The 19,301-nt window shown below is 31.2% G+C and overlaps 1 protein-coding gene across 6 annotated transcripts in view; it reads left to right on the top strand.

Annotated features, from left to right (window-relative positions):
- Positions 1 to 19,301, top strand: part of KIF20B (kinesin family member 20B) — a 67,602-nt gene that overhangs the window by 6,807 nt on the left and 41,494 nt on the right. For 4 of the 6 annotated variants that reach the window (XM_045507558.2, XM_045507560.2, XM_045507557.2 and 1 more), the window contains exons 3-18: positions 4,450 to 4,536; positions 4,644 to 4,760; positions 5,259 to 5,397; positions 5,968 to 6,152; positions 7,869 to 7,905; positions 8,395 to 8,622; positions 9,587 to 9,698; positions 10,601 to 10,672; positions 10,757 to 10,903; positions 11,588 to 11,750; positions 12,309 to 12,599; positions 15,022 to 15,161; positions 15,431 to 15,569; positions 16,576 to 16,804; positions 17,663 to 17,715; positions 19,085 to 19,204. In XM_045507558.2, the coding sequence (XP_045363514.2) occupies positions 4,450 to 4,536; positions 4,644 to 4,760; positions 5,259 to 5,397; positions 5,968 to 6,152; positions 7,869 to 7,905; positions 8,395 to 8,622; positions 9,587 to 9,698; positions 10,601 to 10,672; positions 10,757 to 10,903; positions 11,588 to 11,750; positions 12,309 to 12,599; positions 15,022 to 15,161; positions 15,431 to 15,569; positions 16,576 to 16,804; positions 17,663 to 17,715; positions 19,085 to 19,204 (2,259 nt within the window). The remainder of the gene's footprint in view (positions 1 to 4,449; positions 4,537 to 4,643; positions 4,761 to 5,258; positions 5,398 to 5,967; positions 6,153 to 7,868; positions 7,906 to 8,394; positions 8,623 to 9,586; positions 9,699 to 10,600; positions 10,673 to 10,756; positions 10,904 to 11,587; positions 11,751 to 12,308; positions 12,600 to 15,021; positions 15,162 to 15,430; positions 15,570 to 16,575; positions 16,805 to 17,662; positions 17,716 to 19,084; positions 19,205 to 19,301) is intronic. The other 2 variants (XM_045507559.2, XM_045507561.2) reach the window with 1 other exon arrangement.

The following is a 19,301-nucleotide window of genomic DNA, read 5'->3' as shown; positions in this document are numbered from 1 at the left end:
CTTCTTATGGACATGTATTTTCTTTTTTTTTTTTTCTTGGATAAATACCTAGGGGTGGAATGGCTGGATCATTGTCAAAAATCCGCCAAACTTTTCCAAAGTGATAATAGCATTTTACATTCCCAGCAGCAGTATGTGAGAGTTCTAGTTCTTCCACATCTTCGCCAACACTTGGTGTGGTCAGTATATTTATTTGTTTGTTTGTTTTTAAATACTTTATTTTTTAGAGTAGTTTTATGTTCACAGCAAAAATGAGCAGAAGGTACAGAGATTTCTCATATACCCTCTGCTCTGACACATGCATAGCTTCCCTTATTATCCACATTTCCCACCAGAGGGGTACATTTATTATAACTGATGAACTTAACATTGACACATGATTAATACACAGAGTCCTCACAATATAGTTAGAAATTATGGCTTTCTCTTGGTGTTGTACATTCTACGGGTTTGAACAAATGTGTATCTGTCATTGTGTATCCATCATTATATATCCATCATTATGGTGTCATATGGAGTATTTTCACTCCCCTAAAATTCATCTGTGTTTTTCTCCTGTTTGTCTCCTCTCCACCCCCACTAACCATTGGTCTTTTAACTGTCTCTATAGTTTTGCCTTTTCCAGAGTATTAAATAGTTGGGATTATACTGTATGTAACCATTTCAGGTTGACTTTTTTCATTTAGCAGTGTGCATTTAAGGTTCCTCCATGTCTTGTCATGGCTTAATAGCTCAGTTCTTTTTAGTGCTGAATTATATTCCATTATATGGGTTTACTGCAGTTTATTCATTCCCCTAGTGAAGGGCATCTTGATTGCTTCCAAGTTTGGGGGACTATGAATAAAGCTGCTATGAGCATTCATGTGTAGATACTGTGCGGACATAAGTTTTCAATTCTTTTGGGTAAGTACCAAGGAATGTGATTGGTGCATTGTATAGTACAATGGTTTTTATTTTAGTAAGAAACTGTCAAACTGTCTTCCAAAATGTCTGTAGCATTTCACATTCTCACCAGCAGTGGACGAGAGTTCCTGTTGCTCCACATCCTCACCAGCATTTGGTGGTGTCAGTGTTCAGATTTTGGCCATTCTAATAATTGTGTAGTGATAGCTCATTGTTTCAATTTGCATTTCCCTGATGACATACAATGTTTTCATATGCTTATTTGTCATCTGTATATCTTGTTTGGTAAGATGTCTGTTAAGGTCTTTGGCCCATTTTAATTGGTTTATGTGCTTACTGTTGAATTTTAAGAGTTCTTTGTGTATTTTGAATAATAGTGCTTTACAAATTTTTTGGTACATATTATCTCTCATTCTTTGGCTTGTCATTTCACTCTCTTGACTGTGTCTTTCACAAAGCAGAAATTTTTAATTTTAATGAAATCCAGCTTATCAATTATTTCTTTCATATATCATGCCTTTGGTGTTGAATCAAAAAAGTTATTGCCAAACCCAAGGTCATCCAGATTTTCTAGGACTAACAGTTTTGTGTTTTACTTTTAGGTTTGTATCCATTTTAAGTTAATTTTTGTGAAAGGTGTAAAGTCTATGTCTAGGTTAATTTTTGTATGTGGATGTCCTGTTGTTCCAGCACCATTTGTGGAAGAGACTGCTTCATTATACTACCTTTGCTTCTTTGTCAAAGATCAGTTGACTATATTCATGTGGATCTGTTCCTGGGCTCTCTTCTGTTCCATTGACTGATTCTGTTCTTTTGCCAGAACTGTCTTGATTACTGTAGCTTTGTAGTATGTCTTAAAGTTGGGTATTATCAGTCCTCGAACTTTGTTCTTTTCTTTCATTTTTTTGTTAGCTCCTCTGTGTAGTCTTTCTATTTTTAGTCATTGTAAGAGGTATGTATTAGTATCAAATTAGTATTCGTGTTTACTTAATAACTAAAGATGTTGAATATGTTTTTATGTGCTTATTTGCCTTTTGTGTATCTTTGGAGAAGTGTCAGTTTAAATCTTTTGCCCATTAAAAAAATTGGGTTGTTTTCTCATTAAATTGTAAGTGGTCTTTATATTTTCCAGATACATCTGTTTGTCACGTGTATCCTTTGCAAATATTTTCTGTCAGTCTATGGCTTGTCTTTTCATCCCTTAACAGTGTTTTTGAAAGGGAAGTTTTTAATTTTGAGGAATTCCAGTTTACCAATTTCTCCTGTTATGGATTGTGCTGTTTGTGTTGTGTCTACGAAATCTTTGCCTAACTCAAGGCCACAAAGATTTTCTTTTATGTTTTCTTTTAGAAGTTTTACAGTTTTAGTTACATTTAGGTCTGTGATCCATTTTGAGTTAATTTTATGTACAATGTGAGGTGTGTATTCAAATTCTTTTTCTTTCTTTCTTTTTTTTGTTTTTGTTTTTTTGCATATAGCTGTCCAGTTACTCTAGCACAATTTGTTGAAAAAGCTGTCCTTTCTGTACTGCATGTCTTTTGCACCTTTGCTATAAATCAGATGTCCTTATATATGGGGGTTTATTTTTGAATACTCTATGTATTCTGTTTCATGGATCCATTTATCTGTCTCTCAATACCTCTCTGTTTTGATTACTGTAGCTTTAAAGTAAGTATTGAAATCAGGTAGTAGTGTTAGCCTACCAAGTTTCCTCTTTTAGGGTTGTTTTGACTGTTCGAGGTACTTTACATTTCTGTGTGAATTTTTAAATGAGTTTGCCAGTTGCTACCAAAAAACCCTCCTGGGATTTTGATTCAATTACATTGAATCTATAGATCAATTTTGGAAGAATTGACATCTTAACAACATTGAATCTATTAAATGACCAACAAGGTGTATCTCCATTTATTTTGGCCTCCTTTAGTTTCTCTGAGCAGTATTTTGTAGTTTTCAATCTAGAGGTCTTTCACATCTTTTGTAAGTCTTTTTCCTGAGTATTTCATAATTTTTGAGGTTATTGCAAATGGTATTGCTTTTAAAAATCAATTTCTGTTTCTTCCCAGTATATAGAAAAAACAGTCGATTTTGCATATTGATCTTCTGTTATGCTACATGGCTAAACTCATTGAATAGTTCCAGTAACTTTTTTGAAGATGTTGTCAGATATTTGTAGATGTTCATGTTGTCCATGAATAGGGACAGTTTTATTCCTGTCTTCTCATTGTGGGTACTTTTCTTTCCCTCTCCCTTTTTCCTTTTCCTTTTCTCCCTGCCCCATCCAACTTTCACCTGATTACGTTAGCTAAAACCTCTAGAACCTCTAGCACAGTGTTGAATAGAAGTGGTGAGAGCAGAAATCCCTGTGTTGTTACTCATCTTGCTACTCATCTTTGATTCAGTCTTTAATTAAGTATGATCTTAGCTGTAGGTCTCTTGTAAATGCACTTTATCAGGTTAAGGAAGTTCCCTTCTCAAATTTGCTGAGAGTTCTTATTAATGGATGTTGAATATGTATATTAAATTTATATCATCATTCAAATGCTTTTTTTTCTACCTATTAGAAATAAGTTTCTTCTCATTTATTCTTTTAATGTGTCTAATTACCCTAATTAATTTTTGATTGCTATATTGGCCTTGCATTCCTGGGATAAACTATTTTGGTTAGGATGTGTTAATCCTATTTTATATATTAGCTATTATTTTGTTATGGGATTTTTGCCTCTATCTTAATTAGGGATATTCTGTAATTTTTCCTGAGGAGATCCTTTTCAGGTTGTGATGTCAAGGTTATGTTAAACTCAAAATTAGTTGAAAAGTATTCTCTCTTCCTTTATTTTCTTAAAGAGTTTGTCTACAATTTATATGATTATATCCATACATGTTTGAGAAAATTCACCCATGAATTACCAGGGTTTGGAGTTTTTTGTTGGGATTCTTTTGTTTGAATGTAAATTGAATTTCTTTAATAGATACTGGATTATTCAAATTTTCTACTTTTTGTGTCTTATTTGGTGAGTTGTGTTTTTCAAGTAATTGATTCCTTTTCACTTTTTTAAAAAATTTAAGGTATTTCATTAAAGTATCTTAAAAAATGAACTAATCTTGTTTCTTCCTCAAAGGAAGCAGTAAGGAAAATGCTATACAGCAAAAAAAAATTCTAAATGCAAAGTGGAATTGAACATTTGGGTTAACAGACTATTCTAGTTACCTGTGATTATTCTGTAGTTAGATGTTTTAGTGACTTAGATCCTTGTTAATCTGTATTAGTTATAAAGGTTAGAATTTTATGGCAAAGAAGGATATTGTAAACTTCAAGTATAAACATAGAAGGTAGAAGAAATTGAATCTCTTGTGATATATATATATATATTTTTTTTTTAAAGATTTGTTTTTCTTTAAATGTATAAAATAGTTAAAACCAGAAGTCACTGTTTGCTTAGAGATTCTGTATAATCTCACATTGTTCATAGCAATCAGACACTTTAAAGAAAGATATCTCTGAAAATCCATATTTAGTATTTTTAAAATATTTTCTCCTTTTTAAAGGTAAACAGATTGGAATCCAAAGATTATCTCCAGGTTTGTCTTCGAATAAGACCATTCACACAGTCAGAAAAAGAACATGAGTCTAAGGTTTGTGTTGAATTTAATTGGGTTTTAATATTTTACTTTCATTAAATGGGCAAAATATCATTTTTATTTATTGTAGGTTTACTTTTATTTATTTATTTGTGTTCTAGGGCTGTGTGTATATTCTGGACTCGCAGACTGTGGTGCTGAAAGATCCTCAAAGTATCATTGGTCGGTTAAGTGAGAAAAGCTCTGGGCAAATGGCACAGACATTCAGTTTTTCCAAGGCAGGTACCCATGTGAAATTGAAGATTTTACTTTTAAGAAAAAGAGACTTGGCTAAGGCTAAATTGCTACCTAGTTGTATGTAATGAACTATATATATCTAGTACTTATGGAACTTAGACTTTAGGCACTGGTATTTTTTTCTTAATGGTAGGACTCAAATTTCAGGTGTGTGTATATATATATGTGTGTGTGTGTGTGTACATATATATATATAATTGGAAGTGAATAAATCTCTGTAGAGTTCTTACCTGTTTTTTTAAATGTTCTTTTCAAAATTTAGATGAAAACTTACTGGTTGGATCAGATTTCTATCTTGAAAACTTTTTGACAGTAAACTATCAAGTATATTTGTGGGAATTGGAGGATATGGCAGCTATTTTAAGAATGAGTTTTGTAAAACAAATCTTTTAAATTTAAAAAACATGAGAGTGTAGAACTCACTGTGAATAGTAACTTGATTTTTCTAAAAGGACTTGTTTTTAAAAACGCTTCTTTAGGTTTTTGGCCCAGAAACTACACAGAAGGAATTCTTTCAGGGTTGCATTCTGCAGCCAGTTAAAGACCTCTTGAAAGGACAGAGTCGGCTGATTTTTACTTACGGGCTAACCAATTCAGGAAAAACTTACACATTTCAAGGTAAATGGTTTTATTTTTGCTAGAAAGGAAACAAAAGCAGCACTAATGTTTTACTCATCTTTATAATACTTGCATGTAGTTATGTTTTCATTACCTAGCACATTTGCCCCATTTGTAGTATGTAATAGCATATCAAATGTGTATTGCTGATGGCTTTTAATTCAGATTGACTTAATTAATTTGTGAAACTACTCATATAACAAGAATTATACGATGAGAAAAATTCAAAAAAGGATTGATGTGACATAGGGAATTAAGCATGGATAACCAGGGAAACACTGTATTTTGTTTTACTTTAATAGTTTGTGATAATGGATGATAGCCAATCTTAAAGCCTGATCTCAATGTACAATTTCAGGCTTTGAATCAGAATAATAGTTGATGAAATATCAATTATACAATGAAGACCAAAGTGTTAGAAAACTGAGTAATCCTTTAACTTCTCTCACTTTTGTCTCATCTTTTTCTCCTGCCTATTTGTGGTATAAAAGGAGCTCTGGCAGTTCAGGAATGTATTTTGCCTCTTTCCTAATACTCTTAGAGAGTATAAAACAAAAATTCTTTTCGTAGGCACAGAAGAAAATATTGGCATTCTGCCTCGAACTTTGAATGTATTATTTGATAGTCTTCAGGAAAGACTGTATGCAAAGATGAACCTTAAACCACATAGATCCAGAGACTACTTACGCTTATCACCAGACCAAGAGAAAGAAGAAGTTGCTAGCAAAAGTGCGTTGCTTCGGCAAATTAAAGAGGTATGGGAGTATGTTAGTATGTAAAATATACGTAAATCATGACCTCTTAATAGCTCTTTCGTTTGTTTCAGCCTATATTGGAATGTTCTGTGGTTACTGTTTCTTTTTGAAAAAAGTTTTAAAAGCTTATTTGAAGATACCTCTTCTTATTTTATATTGTATGAACAGCAGAAATATTTAAACAATACAAATGTAAATGGTTCCGAATTAAAAATCTTTTTTTTTAATTGTAAGAGTAATATGTATACACGTCTAAACAAGGGGATGTGAAAATTAAACAGTGAAAATTTCCTATAATTCCATTCCCAGGTAGAAAACCGCTATTAACAGATATGAACGTACCTTTTTTGATCTTCTTCTCTCTACACAAAAAAACTTACATATAGAGCTTTCTGTATATGTCTGTATATACACATGAACACAGTCATATATAGTTGCATATATCATTATATCTTTTTCTTTATGTGTAGGATATATTCTTTTTTATGAAAAACAAAAATGAGATTTTATTATACAGACATTCTGTAACTTGTTTTATTCAATATATCTTAAATCTCACACTACTTTATTTCATGTTGTCTGTTATAGGTTATGTGTTTACCTCCTTTTCTTTCTTTTTAATAATTTTTAATGAGAAAGAAATTTTTGTAAACTTGTGCTTGTCTATTTATTCCTCCTATGCCTTCTGAATTTTGTTATATTTTCAGAATTCTATTTAATGTTGTTAAAAACTATTAACTGTCTTTATAAATATATTCAAAACACTGATGGGGATTTTCTTTTTAAAGAAATTTAAAAATCAGGGTTCCAAGGTAATAAAACTTTGTTGCTCAAGGAAAACAAAGTTCAGAGTCCATGATTATGGTCTCTGTGAGTAAAATAGTAGTTTAACAAAAATTATGGAGATTGGTGGATAATTGAATAGATAATTCATAGAGGAAATTAAAGTAATTAATAATGAAAAAAATTTTCCCTAACAAGTTACTTTGTTACAACAAAATATTATTTTGCCTATGAAATTATTAAAATGTTAAGGAAAATGAGATAACACACTTCTTTTTTTAATTTCTTTTTTTTGAGGTATAGTTGATGTACAGCATTATATAAATTTCAGGTAACAACATGAGATACACACTTTAACTTTCATAGGTTGATTGTAAAATGTGTTTCTAGAAAGCACTTTGGCAATGCTATATTAAGAGTGGGAACTTAAAGTTCTTATCTTTTCATTCACCAATTTAGATTTAGGTATATATTCTAAGGAAACAATTAGATTACAGAAGGAAAAATAATATGTTAAGATGTATATCTTAGTATTATGTAAGTCATCTCACATCTATTCAGTTATGCAGCCACCAGATGTTTACAAATAATTTTTAGTTATGGAGGAAAAAAACTTACAAGGCAATAAGTGTGGGGAAGAGAATAGAATGAAATATGTTGAAATATTAATAGTAATTGCCTCTGAGTGGCAGGGATTACTTATAAGGATATTCTTTTTGATACTTTTTTGTAGTTTCCCAAATTTTCTGTTATGAGAATATGTTATTTAACTAGGAAAAAATTAATAGAGGTCGTTGAACTGAGTAGATGAAAGGTAGAAAAGTAGATGACTTATTTGGTTCATGCCTTATTTGATAAGTAATTAATTTACTGGCTATTTAACCTTAACTGAAAATGTTTTTTAACTTTAAAAAAAAATCTTTCTTTTTTTAGGTTGCTACACATAATGACAGTCATGATACTCTTTATGGTAAGGTTTCCATTCTCATTTACTTTTAAATATTGATTATTTGAAAAGCTTTTAATTTTTGAATCACTTCTGTGGGTGATTTAATTTCTTTAATGACAGTAATACTTGGAAAATGGTACATTAACTGTATGAAATACCAGTCACTGTGAAGTCTTACTTGGATTTAATATCACCACTGTCCCTTTCACTGGTTGTTAACTTTCATATTGAATTCAAGAAAGATTATTTTTTTCTTTGTCCTTTACATTTAATTTCAGTGTGGTTTATTAGTATATTTGTAAAAGAAAAGGAGAGAAAGAAGCCAAGTTTTGGTTAATACAAATATTTATATTTATTTATGTCTGCTTTGGTCTAAAAAGTTTTTAACATTGATGGTCAAAAGATTAAGGATACTTTGTTTTTTAAGTCCAGGAGTCTTGATCTATCCTGTTGTCTCATTTTTTGTTGATTGCTTAATTTTATGATTATCTTTTTTTATTCTTTCTGTAGGGAGTTTAACAAACTCTTTGAATGTCTCAGAGTTTGAAGAATCCATGAAAGATTGTGAACAAGCCAGCTTGAATATGGATAATAATATAAAATTTTCTGTGTGGGTTTCTTTCTTTGAGATTTACAATGAATGTATTTATGATTTGTTTGTTCCTGTATCATCTAAGTTCCAAAAGAGAAAGATGCTGCGCCTTTCCCAAGATGTAAAGGGCTATTCTTTTATAAAAGGTATACTAATGAGTATTTTTTACTTTATTGCTCTGAAGTTCTTTTCTAGGCTTTGTTACAGGAAAGCAAAGTAGAAATTGAATATTTTTATACTAATTATTAACATCAAGATAATGAGAATAGTTTGTGCTTTGGAAGTACGTTTTGGTATGTTAATTAAACCTGAATATATAGGGTTCTAGTTCAGTACTATGTTTGCTGAGTATTGTTGATTGGATTTTAGAGAATGGGAAAAGCCATGTGTGTTGATATTCAAATTATTTTGCTGCTTTGTAATAATATTCAAATTTTAGAGCTATGTAAATGTTTCTGTCCCACAGCAGTGTTTTTCCAACCTTTAAAAACTACTACCCCACTGTAGGGAATACATATTAATAACATCATGATCCTGTACCTGGGGGGTGTGTGTGTGTGTGTACACATACATATATATATATGCATATATACAATTGAAAAGTTTAATTAATTATATTTACCCTTACTACAAGGAATGTACTTTGGTGTTTTCTATATTCTACTTCATTTTTACAAAATGCTGGGTATGACTCAATAAATTTAATTTCATGACTCATTAATGAATTGCAATCTGTAATGTCTCATAGCTAGATAATTTTTTAGATGTAATCTATACTGTATTTTGTCTTTATTTCCTGAATGTTTAATTCTAAGGAATCTTACCTATTTTTAACTTTCCCTTTGACAGACTCTGTTTAAGAACATTTACTTTGTATGTTAGTACAACTTAAATACTGGAAAATCATTATAATATCTTCATCTTCTGTACTTCTTTTCTGGTAGAATATGGAATAGCTAGCTGAGTTGACTATACCTAGGGTATGTTATTAAAAGAAAGATTTCATTATATGTCATTGGGAAAAGAGATAACAAATCTTCAAAGACATTGCATTGTACAACAAATGCCATGTTTTTATAAATTGATATGTGCCCTCTTTATTTTTTGAAGACCTACAGTGGATTCAAGTATCTGATTACAAAGAAGCATATAGACTTTTAAAACTAGGAATAAAGCACCAGAGTGTTGCCTTCACAAAACTGAACAATGCTTCTAGTAGAAGGTAAGGAGTAAACCCTACAGTATAAACCTGAGGCACCCAGGGTGTTCTGTGCTAATTTAAATACAACTAATTTAAAATTAAAGTGGGCAGTAGGTTCTCTGATATGTTAAATGAATCTATAGTCATAATAACATTCTGTAAACTGAAGAGAACTGAACACGTAAGATTATCAAGACTATTTCTTGTTACAACAAAAGATTTACTAGTTTGCACTCAGTCTGATGTATTTTTACTCTTTCCATGTGTGAATATCTAAGCTCAATATTTTCAGCTGCCTGTAATAGTGGACTTTTCTCTGTGTTTCGCCTCCTTACCTCATGAACACAGACATTATACATATACTGAGTTATGCTACAATCTCAAGGGGTTAAGGAAGGATGTTTTTGATGGAAGGGATTAGGGGATGAGAGACAAGTTTAAGCAGTGAGGTACTTAAAACAGGTTTTCTCTTAAGGGGGAAAGAGCCCTGTCCCCCATGTATAGCATGAGAATAATACATGATCCAGATAAGCCTATATTTAGGTCAAATGTATGCTTTGCTTTAGGTATATCTTCAAAGTCGATTAGCTGTACATATTACCATTTAACTAATAATATCATCTTTGCAAGCAAATTGAGACTTTATTATAAGTGATTCCATTAATGTAAGTTGGAATGTTAAGAGGAGTAAGTTTGAAGGATTGGGGGCTAAGTGAAAGATAATTGCTTTTAGGCAGTTGGGTATGTAGGTGATAGTGGAGCGCTGGATTGAAATGTCTGGCAGCTGGTTGGAGAATGCAGTGCAAGAGCTATGGCTAGTATTAGGATATAAATAGATGTCGATTTAGATGCTTGCCTGTCCTATTTAGAATGCAGAAATTTAAAGTGAATGATAGTATTTGAACTTTGTGTATTTCTTTTAGTCACAGCATATTCACCATTAGAATATTACAGATTGAAGATTCTGAAATGCCTCGTGTAATGCGAGTCAGTGAGTAAGTTGAGCATTCATTAAATTGTAATTATTTTGAATTGTTTTGTTTTGAGGAACTTTTAAAGTTCTTTTTTTGTTTGTTCAGATTGTCTTTATGTGATCTTGCTGGTTCAGAACGAAGCATGAAGACACAGAATGAAGGTGAAAGGTTAAGAGAGACTGGAAACATCAACACTTCTTTATTGACTCTAGGAAAGTGTATAAATGTTTTGAAGAACAGCGAGAAGTCAAAGTAAGAGTTGCTGAATGTGTTACTAACAAATTAAGTATTAAAATATTTACACTTTCAGCTTTGCTAGTTTTAGAAAAGCTCTCTTCTTTTTAACTTGCTTCTTATGTAATGACTATGGATTGTGATTAAAATGTTTAGGCATTTTGGATTTTAAAGAATGATAGGAACAGTGTCAGTTGGTGCCATTGGTTCATCAGGTAAACACAGTATTTTCCATAGCACGTCTATATCTACAGACACCTTAGATAATAAGCTTTTAATGATGCTGGTTCAGCATCTAAAACCACGTGATTCTTCCTAGTGCATTGTGTTCTTTTAGATGTGATAGATTTCTGCATTAATTAGCACTTTAGGCTGAGTAAATTATAAATCAGCCTTTACTATTTCTAGTTAAGGTGTATATGTTATATAATTGCTCTACGCTAGAGAGTACAACCCAGTTCAATGTGATTTTCTTTGCATTTTGCCTAGTAGATTATTGTAGTTATTAGTAGTAGTAGTATTACTGGTAGTAGTATTTAAAGAAAACAAGATAAATAAACAAAAATGACTGTTACAGGTAGAACTAATCACTGACCTAGAATTTAAGTCAATGATATCCAGATTATTTTTGTAAAATTTATCAGCACCCTGAATTCATGAGATTTGTTTTAACTTACAATTTTTTGAAAAAATTTTCCACAGGTTTCAGCAGCATGTGCCTTTCCGGGAAAGTAAACTGACTCACTATTTTCAAAGTTTTTTTAATGGTAAAGGAAAAATATGTATGATTGTCAACATCAGCCAGTGTTTCTTTGCCTATGATGAGACACTCAATGTGTTGAAGTTCTCAGCCATTGCGCAAAAAGTAAATATACTTAAATTTCTGCAGAATTTATTAAGCTTCTTATGAGAATACTTAGACAATTTTTTCTTAAGAGTAGATAATCCATTTTGCACTTACAGCTGTAAAGCTAGAAAATAATTGACAATCAAAAAATGTAATATTTGATCAAGTAGGAGGATATGGGGAAAGATTGAAAATTACCACTGCTTAAGATTAAAATGATCTCAGTAATAAATAAAATTACCCATTACAAATTGTGAGTATTCTTGCAATGAATTGTCTGCTCTGCCATCCGTCTGGTTCATTTAGTGACTAGTCAGGAAGATCCTTGCTAAGAATAATACTAGGAACTTAACCCGGGAAAGTAAATTTACCTGTAGTATTAATGTATAATTAGCTTTTTTCTTATCAAATATTTATTTAAGGATGCCAATTCCTTGTATGTTTGTTTGCATAAGTTTTTTTTCTTTTTTTAATTCTCAAGTTGTCATTCAATGAATTAAAATAAATTTATAAATTTTTTTTTGTGGACAGTTCTTGCCTTTTCTGTTTTAAAAGTTACGTTGAATATTTTAACAGGTTTGTGTTCCTGACACTTTAAATTCCTCTCAAGAGAAATCATTTGGATCTGTCAAGTCTTCTCAAGATGTATCACTAGATATTAATAATTCAGATAATAAAATAGTAAATGAAAAAAGATCCACAATTTCATGGGAAAGTAGTCTAGAAGATGTGGTGGAAGATGAAGATTTGGTTGAGGATCTAGAAAAAGCTGAAGAAAACCAAAATGTAGAAACTGAATTTACCGATGAAGATCTAGATAAAACATTAGAGGAAGATAAGGCTTTAATTAGCCACGAGGAGAAGAGGGTATGTATGTATTAAGAACTCAAACTTCCAAACTTGGTTTTTTTTCCTGAAGTTAGGGTTAATAATTCTTAGGGCTCCCGTTCCCATTTTTTTCAATAAGACTAAGTTTATCTTTCATCTTCATGTTTGGAAAATTTTCAAACCTGCAGAAAGAGAATACAATGAATACCCATTTGCACTTCACCTGGATTAGTCAGTTTTTAACATCTTACCATGTTTACTTTAATTCTCTTTCTGTGAATGTGTGAATGCACATGTTTTTTGCCTGTGTCATTTGAAAACAAGATGCAGACATAATGACACCCACAACCAACTACTTCAATGTGTGTTTCCCAGAAATACAGTTTCCTCATAATCAAAAGACCATTTTCATACCTAAGCTATATCACATTGATACAATAACTTAATGTTACATTGTCCATACTGAGATTTCTCCAGTAGTCCCAGTATTTCCTTTAAAGCCACTTTGTTTTTGATCTACAACTAGAGTTAATACATTGCTTTTGATTGTCATATTTCTCTGGTTGTCTCTAATCTAGCAGAAATATTTTTGAAAAATTGTGATTAGTTATCTTGTAGAATACTCCTGGTCTGGATTTGTCTTATTAGTTCCTAATGATTCAGGTTCAACACTTTAAGCAAGCCTATCACATAGGTGAAGTTGTGAATTTCCCATTGCACCACATCAAGAGGTACATGATGTCTGATTTCCTCATTTTTGGTGATGCTCAGTTTTGCTCACTTGGTTAAGTTGTTGTTAGATCTCTCTTCATTGTGAAAGCCTATATGATCTGTGGGAAGATGCTCTGAGACCATGTGAATATCTTGTTTCCCCGTATCCTTTCATCCAATGGTTTTAGCATACTGCACCAAAATTCTCCTTTGTAGTCTTAAGTACAAGTATGTAAAATGTCTGCCCAGCACCAATTATTCTGTTTATTCAAAAGCAGAAATTTCTTGGTCATCTTATATTAATGGTAAACAAAGTTTGATGGCAGTTCTTTTAACCTCTGTCTAAGTACAGTTCACACATCAATTTAAGTGGTATTAATCCTGAAATGTGGATATGTCCACATTACCAGTTCCCCTCATTAACTGGACGTAACTACATATGTACACATGAAGCCTTCTTACCAGTGTCCTAGGACCACCAATAATCCTGTACTCATGAATATGCTTCAGTGGCGTTGACACATCTGACATCATAGAACTCTTAGACTGTAGAAGTCTAAGTAGCTGGATGATGTTTTGAGTTAAATACTCTCACTTTAATAGTTTATTTCAGTGTCCTTGAAAGCCATCATTATGCCTTTGTTGTTTGGAAATGAAGATGAAAGCTTTAGATGCCACTAGTCCCAGTTTATCTCGTCACTATGTGATTTGACCTTATTTACCTTGGATCTCTAGAATGTATTTCCCTCAATGACAAAATGAGCTGTTAATAGTCCTATTTTAGTTTGTATTGATCTTCTCAAAACTGAAGTTTATGTGTAATGTCAATTAAACTTAAAACATTAGTAGAATTTGTGAATTTATAAGGGAAAAATAATGCTGTAGTTTATAAAGGATTACATAGTATAAATGCATATCTTACAACTGACTAGATAAAATTCCATCAGAGTCAGGATATCTATAAAAATATTTTCAAATATAAAATTCAGAAAGTGAAAGATCTGTAGCTTTGAGAGAGTTAATGTATTGTTGAGAAACTTTTATCAAAAACCTTAAAAAAGAATATCAGAATGTTTTTTGAATCCCGTAATTTATTTTATTACATATCTACACTGGCTATAATGTCAAGATTAATTGCTTTATTGCTTACATGATTAATTATGTATGTGTTTTCAGAGACTGTTGTTGCTAGAGTTGTTGCTCACATTTGGATAGTTATAAAAGCCTAATAAGATAAGTTTATGTAACATTTCTCTTTGCCATTTTGGAAAGTGTTTGGGGGTTCTTAGTAGCTACACTGTATAAAACTTAAGCTTTATATTTTGGCAGACTAATTTTAAACTCAACCTTAAGCGTTTACCACAGACCTGCTCCTTAACTTTCCTCACCTATGAAATGTGGATGCCACTACCAAGTTCATTAAAGATTATATGGATTAAATGAAATAAAATGTGAACTCCCCAAAGTAGTTCCTGGTAGATAATAGATGCTCAAATTTTCTTTTTCCATCTATCTTTGTGTAGCTAGATAGTGAGGCATTTATTTGAGTTACTTTATGTTTCTAAAATGTGGAGAGGTGTACTTGATTTTTCACATTAGTGAATTTCTGTAAATACATAATTTTCAGTGAAAATATCTCTATATTAAAATGATACATAATTGATTAAATGAAAAGTTTATTTTTGAACACTTTGTCTTTCTCTTCGGATATATTTGTTCCTTAGTTAGAATTTTAATATTTATGTTTTAGAAACTGTTGGATTTAATAGAAGACTTGAAAATAAAACTGATAAGTGAAAGAAAAGAAAAGTTAACATTGGAATTTAAAATTCGTGAAGAAGTTACACAGGAGTTTACTCAATATTTGGCTCAACGGGAAGCTGACTTTAAGTAAGTTTTTTTGTTCTTGTCCTGGTAATTGAGAATTTTAGTTACTTGTTTAAATTTTGGGGGAGCTTTTTATTAGGTGACTTCTGAATTCTGACCTTTATACAGGCTTGAAAATAGCTGTTACTAATCTCTATGGTAATTGTGAATTACACGTGAATAATTATTTAAATTGACTTTTAATTTATAATGTACTTAATCTTAGAAATTCAAAATAAAAATGCAAAGTAGTGCTTTTTCTGTTTCCTAATGGGACTAATTTCTGTATGAAGGGAAACTCTACTTCAGGAACGAGAGATACTAGAAGAAAATGCTGAATGTCGTTTAGCTATCTTCAAAGATTTGGTTGATAAATGTGATACTCGAGAAGAACTGAAGAATGAAGATCGTGTCATGAAAGTTGAAACTGAAGTATGTTAAATGAAATATTAAATCCATGGTGTTTTGGTACTAGGATTTAGTATACTACATCAATGATATACTTTAATATGTTATGTATATATTAATATACTTTTGAATTTAAAAAAAACTTATTATTATAGCGTTGTTATAATTGAACATGCTTTGTTAGGAATGTAAGCACAAATAGTTTAAATATAGCTTATGAATTTGGAAATATATATATATATATATATACACACATATATATCTGTTACATTTATATCTCAGTTTGGTGTTGCTTGAGTCATTGTGTTGATAGTAGGTAGATTACTTTTTGTTGGATTATGGGATACCCCTCTCAGATCTGTCTTAAACTTAAAGAATTTAAATAGATAAGAGATCTAAGGGGTCATTTAGTTCTGTTCTGATTAAAACAAAAACATTTATTTATAGAAAAGATGACTCTTGCTTGGCTGACTGACCATTCCCTACTGTTGAGGAGACATTCTTTTCTGCTGCTTCTGTTGAAGCTGAAATTGATCACATCTTTTTGGAATGGCTGTTTTTATTTTGTTTTGGATTTTAATTACTCAGTTCAGGGGTCTGGGATGGTGATGTCCAGGCTCTTGCTATCCAACCATCGTTGTGTGTCCCTGACATAGTTTGGGATTTGGTCTGAATTGTGAAAATGGAGATTTGTTTCCTCAGCTATCCCAACAAAGCCTTTGAAGACTCATTGTAATGAATATAACTGAAAGTATATTTGTACTAGGTAATCATAATTGTTCTATAATGACCTATCACAGTTTATGACCTTGTTTTTATGGAAAAATATGTCTCATGTTCCATTAGACAGAAAAATACATAACAGAGCACACCTTTTTTTTTATAATTAGAGATATTTTATATAGTAAAAAAACTTCAAGTTGTGAATTTTTTTGCTATTTGTTTTTAAAACTGTCTAAATCAGATGGTACCACACTGAAATAGTGAAGGCCACTGTTAACATTAGGTATGTGGTTTTTGCTATTTTTAGGAAGGACATAATTATGTAGGAATTGAAGATATTATTGATTCTCTTCAAGATGATGTCACTGATATTAAGAAACAGGCTGAAATTGCTCACTTATATATTGCATCTCTTGCTGACCCCCAGGAAGCTATTGCTTGTTTAGAAATAAAGCTTAATCAAGTTAAAGCTGAATTAGCTAAAACCAAAGAAGAATTAATCAAAACCCAAGAAGAGTTAAAAAAGAGAGAAAATGGTAAGTGGATGTATTTTACTCCTATTTAGTTGTTGTAAATGCATAAAAAGACAGTTGGTAAGTATGAGATTTATGCAGCTTATTTACCATAGTGACCAGACAATGACCTAAGTAACATATTTAATACTTTACCATTTGTATGAGTTTATAGTAATGTACTAATAAAAGTATTTTTTCACTTTTCTTTACTGTTAGACCAATATTATTAGCAAATGGACTTCTCAAAAAAAACGAAAAACCAAGTATAGCTTTATCAGCAAATTAAGAAATCTCATATAAAATTGTAAAGTTGTAAATTTTTTTCTTTCATATTCTTTCTGAACTCTTACAGTGTGGTTGATTCTGCTCTGGACTTGTAAGTTTGGGATGGAGTTACTCCTGTGGAGTAGTCTTAAGTTTGTTAGATAGTGCCTCATTCTAGCTCTGAAGTCACTATATATAAATATGGGGTTGTTTGTTGTTATTATATATATAGGATTATTTGTCACTTCTGGGTTTCAAGTGTTAGGTAAAATACTCTGCCCTTTTCTGTGTGAAACAAGATGGGTAGAAAATCCTAATTATGAAGTGGAACAGAGAGGTACTAGATACTTCTCTTCTGACATTATACCAGAAATTTTTTATCATTGAGGATATGTCATTCATTTTTACCCTGAGTTTTGAAAGTGGCTTTTTCAGAAACAGCTATTCTCCGGTGGTAGAATTTGTAGCTGAGGGCTTGTGTGCTTCTAGTGCTGTTAAAAGTCTTTTTCTTGAGTATAGCAATAAAGTGTCTACTATAGCAGCTTGTGTTTCATAATTATTCAGTGATACATTTTTTTAGGTGCTTAGGTATTTATTTTTAATACTCTCTTTCAGAATCAGAAATTAATTTAAATTCATTGGTTCAAGAGCTTGAGAAATCTAATAAGGTAATACTTTTAAGCTTTATTTTGTCTTGATAAGGAACTTAATAAAGTTAAATAAGTGGCATGAATTATGACTAGGTGCATCTATTTTAAAAATAATTAAAGAAAAAGTAGTAAGTGAATGTGGTTTTAAAAATTGAGACGTGTAAGTGCCTTCACCTTATACCATCTTTCTAAAGATGGCCACTGGAAAGTTTCTTTAGTCTTTCCAGAAGAGATTTATGTGTGTGTATGTATATAGAACACACATACACACACCTTTGAAAAAGTTTATACAAATGGGATTGTAGTTCTGTGTCTTGCTTTCTTCCCTTAGAAGATGTCTTGAAGATAATTCTATGGCAGCACATACAGACTTATGTCATTTTACTAGGTGCATTGTGTCAATTATATATATTTAAATGGTGTTTATTTTGTCTGAAGTTACTGTTTAAAAATACAGTATATGGCCTGAGCAGTGTGCTTCGGAATTGTGAAACTCTCTAGCACTTTGTACCTTCAGGTCAGATAATGACTCCAGATTGTTGTAGATGGATTTGACATTGATAGATCTAAATATGAAATTGCAGGTATATGCAGAGGTGAAGGGAATTTAAAGCTCTAAACTTAATATTTTTCCTGACCTTTTCTGGCATAGGTCTTCTTAGTTTATCCTTCTGAAGAGCTGAGTATTTTAAAATAAGATTAGGTATAAGTAATTCAAGATCTTGGTATCTAATATGCATACTTGTAAGGTTAACCAAAATAATGTGCTTATTTAGCATAAGACATTATAGCTACTGTTTAGACAATTCCTGATCTTTTCCTTTTCCTTTATTTTTTTAATTATAAAAATAGCTACTAGTTGTAAAAATTCAATTGAATTAAACTATGTAAAATAGTCCGCCATAATGTTTCTCCTATGTCAAAAACAAAACAAAACTAGGTTGGTTGGTAGCTCTTTGAGACTTTTATGTATATTCATTTTTGTAGAACACTTACTATGAACTCTTTTAATTTCTTTGCATATATTTACTTATTTAAATCCCAGAACAACCTTATGATGTAGATACTGTTATTTTTTATTTTTACAGAGACATTAAATAAGTTGCCTAGGGTCATACAACTAGAAGGTAGAGAAGCTAGAATTCAAACTCAGATCATCTGACGCCTGATTCCTCTTATCCAATATGATATGTTGCTTCTGTTTCCTTTTGTATATAAACATGTTGTGTTTTAAATGAAAGTAAGATCAAGTTATGCATAATATATTGCTATTGGTATTCTTGCTTAATCTTAAAATGTGAAAGAATTCTAAACTGCATCATATTTGCACTCTAGTTATCCCAAAATGCATTTACTAAACTTTGCTTTTTTTAATCCCTTCCCAAAGAAAATAGTTGTGCAGAATCAAAGAATTCAAGAGTTGATGGATAAAATTGATCAAAAAGAGGATACTATCAACAAATTTCAGAACCTGAAACTTCATATGGAAAACACATTTAAAGACAGTGTAAGAATTTAACTTTATTTGCCTGTGTTATAAATTACATAAGAAAACCTATGTTTGGCTTGGTTTAAAATAATTTAAAATAGCTTATACAGCTAAG

Source organism: Camelus bactrianus, chromosome 11, assembly GCF_048773025.1.
Source record: "Camelus bactrianus isolate YW-2024 breed Bactrian camel chromosome 11, ASM4877302v1, whole genome shotgun sequence".
Lineage (NCBI taxonomy): Eukaryota > Metazoa > Chordata > Mammalia > Artiodactyla > Camelidae > Camelus > Camelus bactrianus.
The sequence above is the reverse complement of the archived record's forward strand: the minus strand, read 5'-3'. Positions and strand labels throughout refer to the sequence as shown.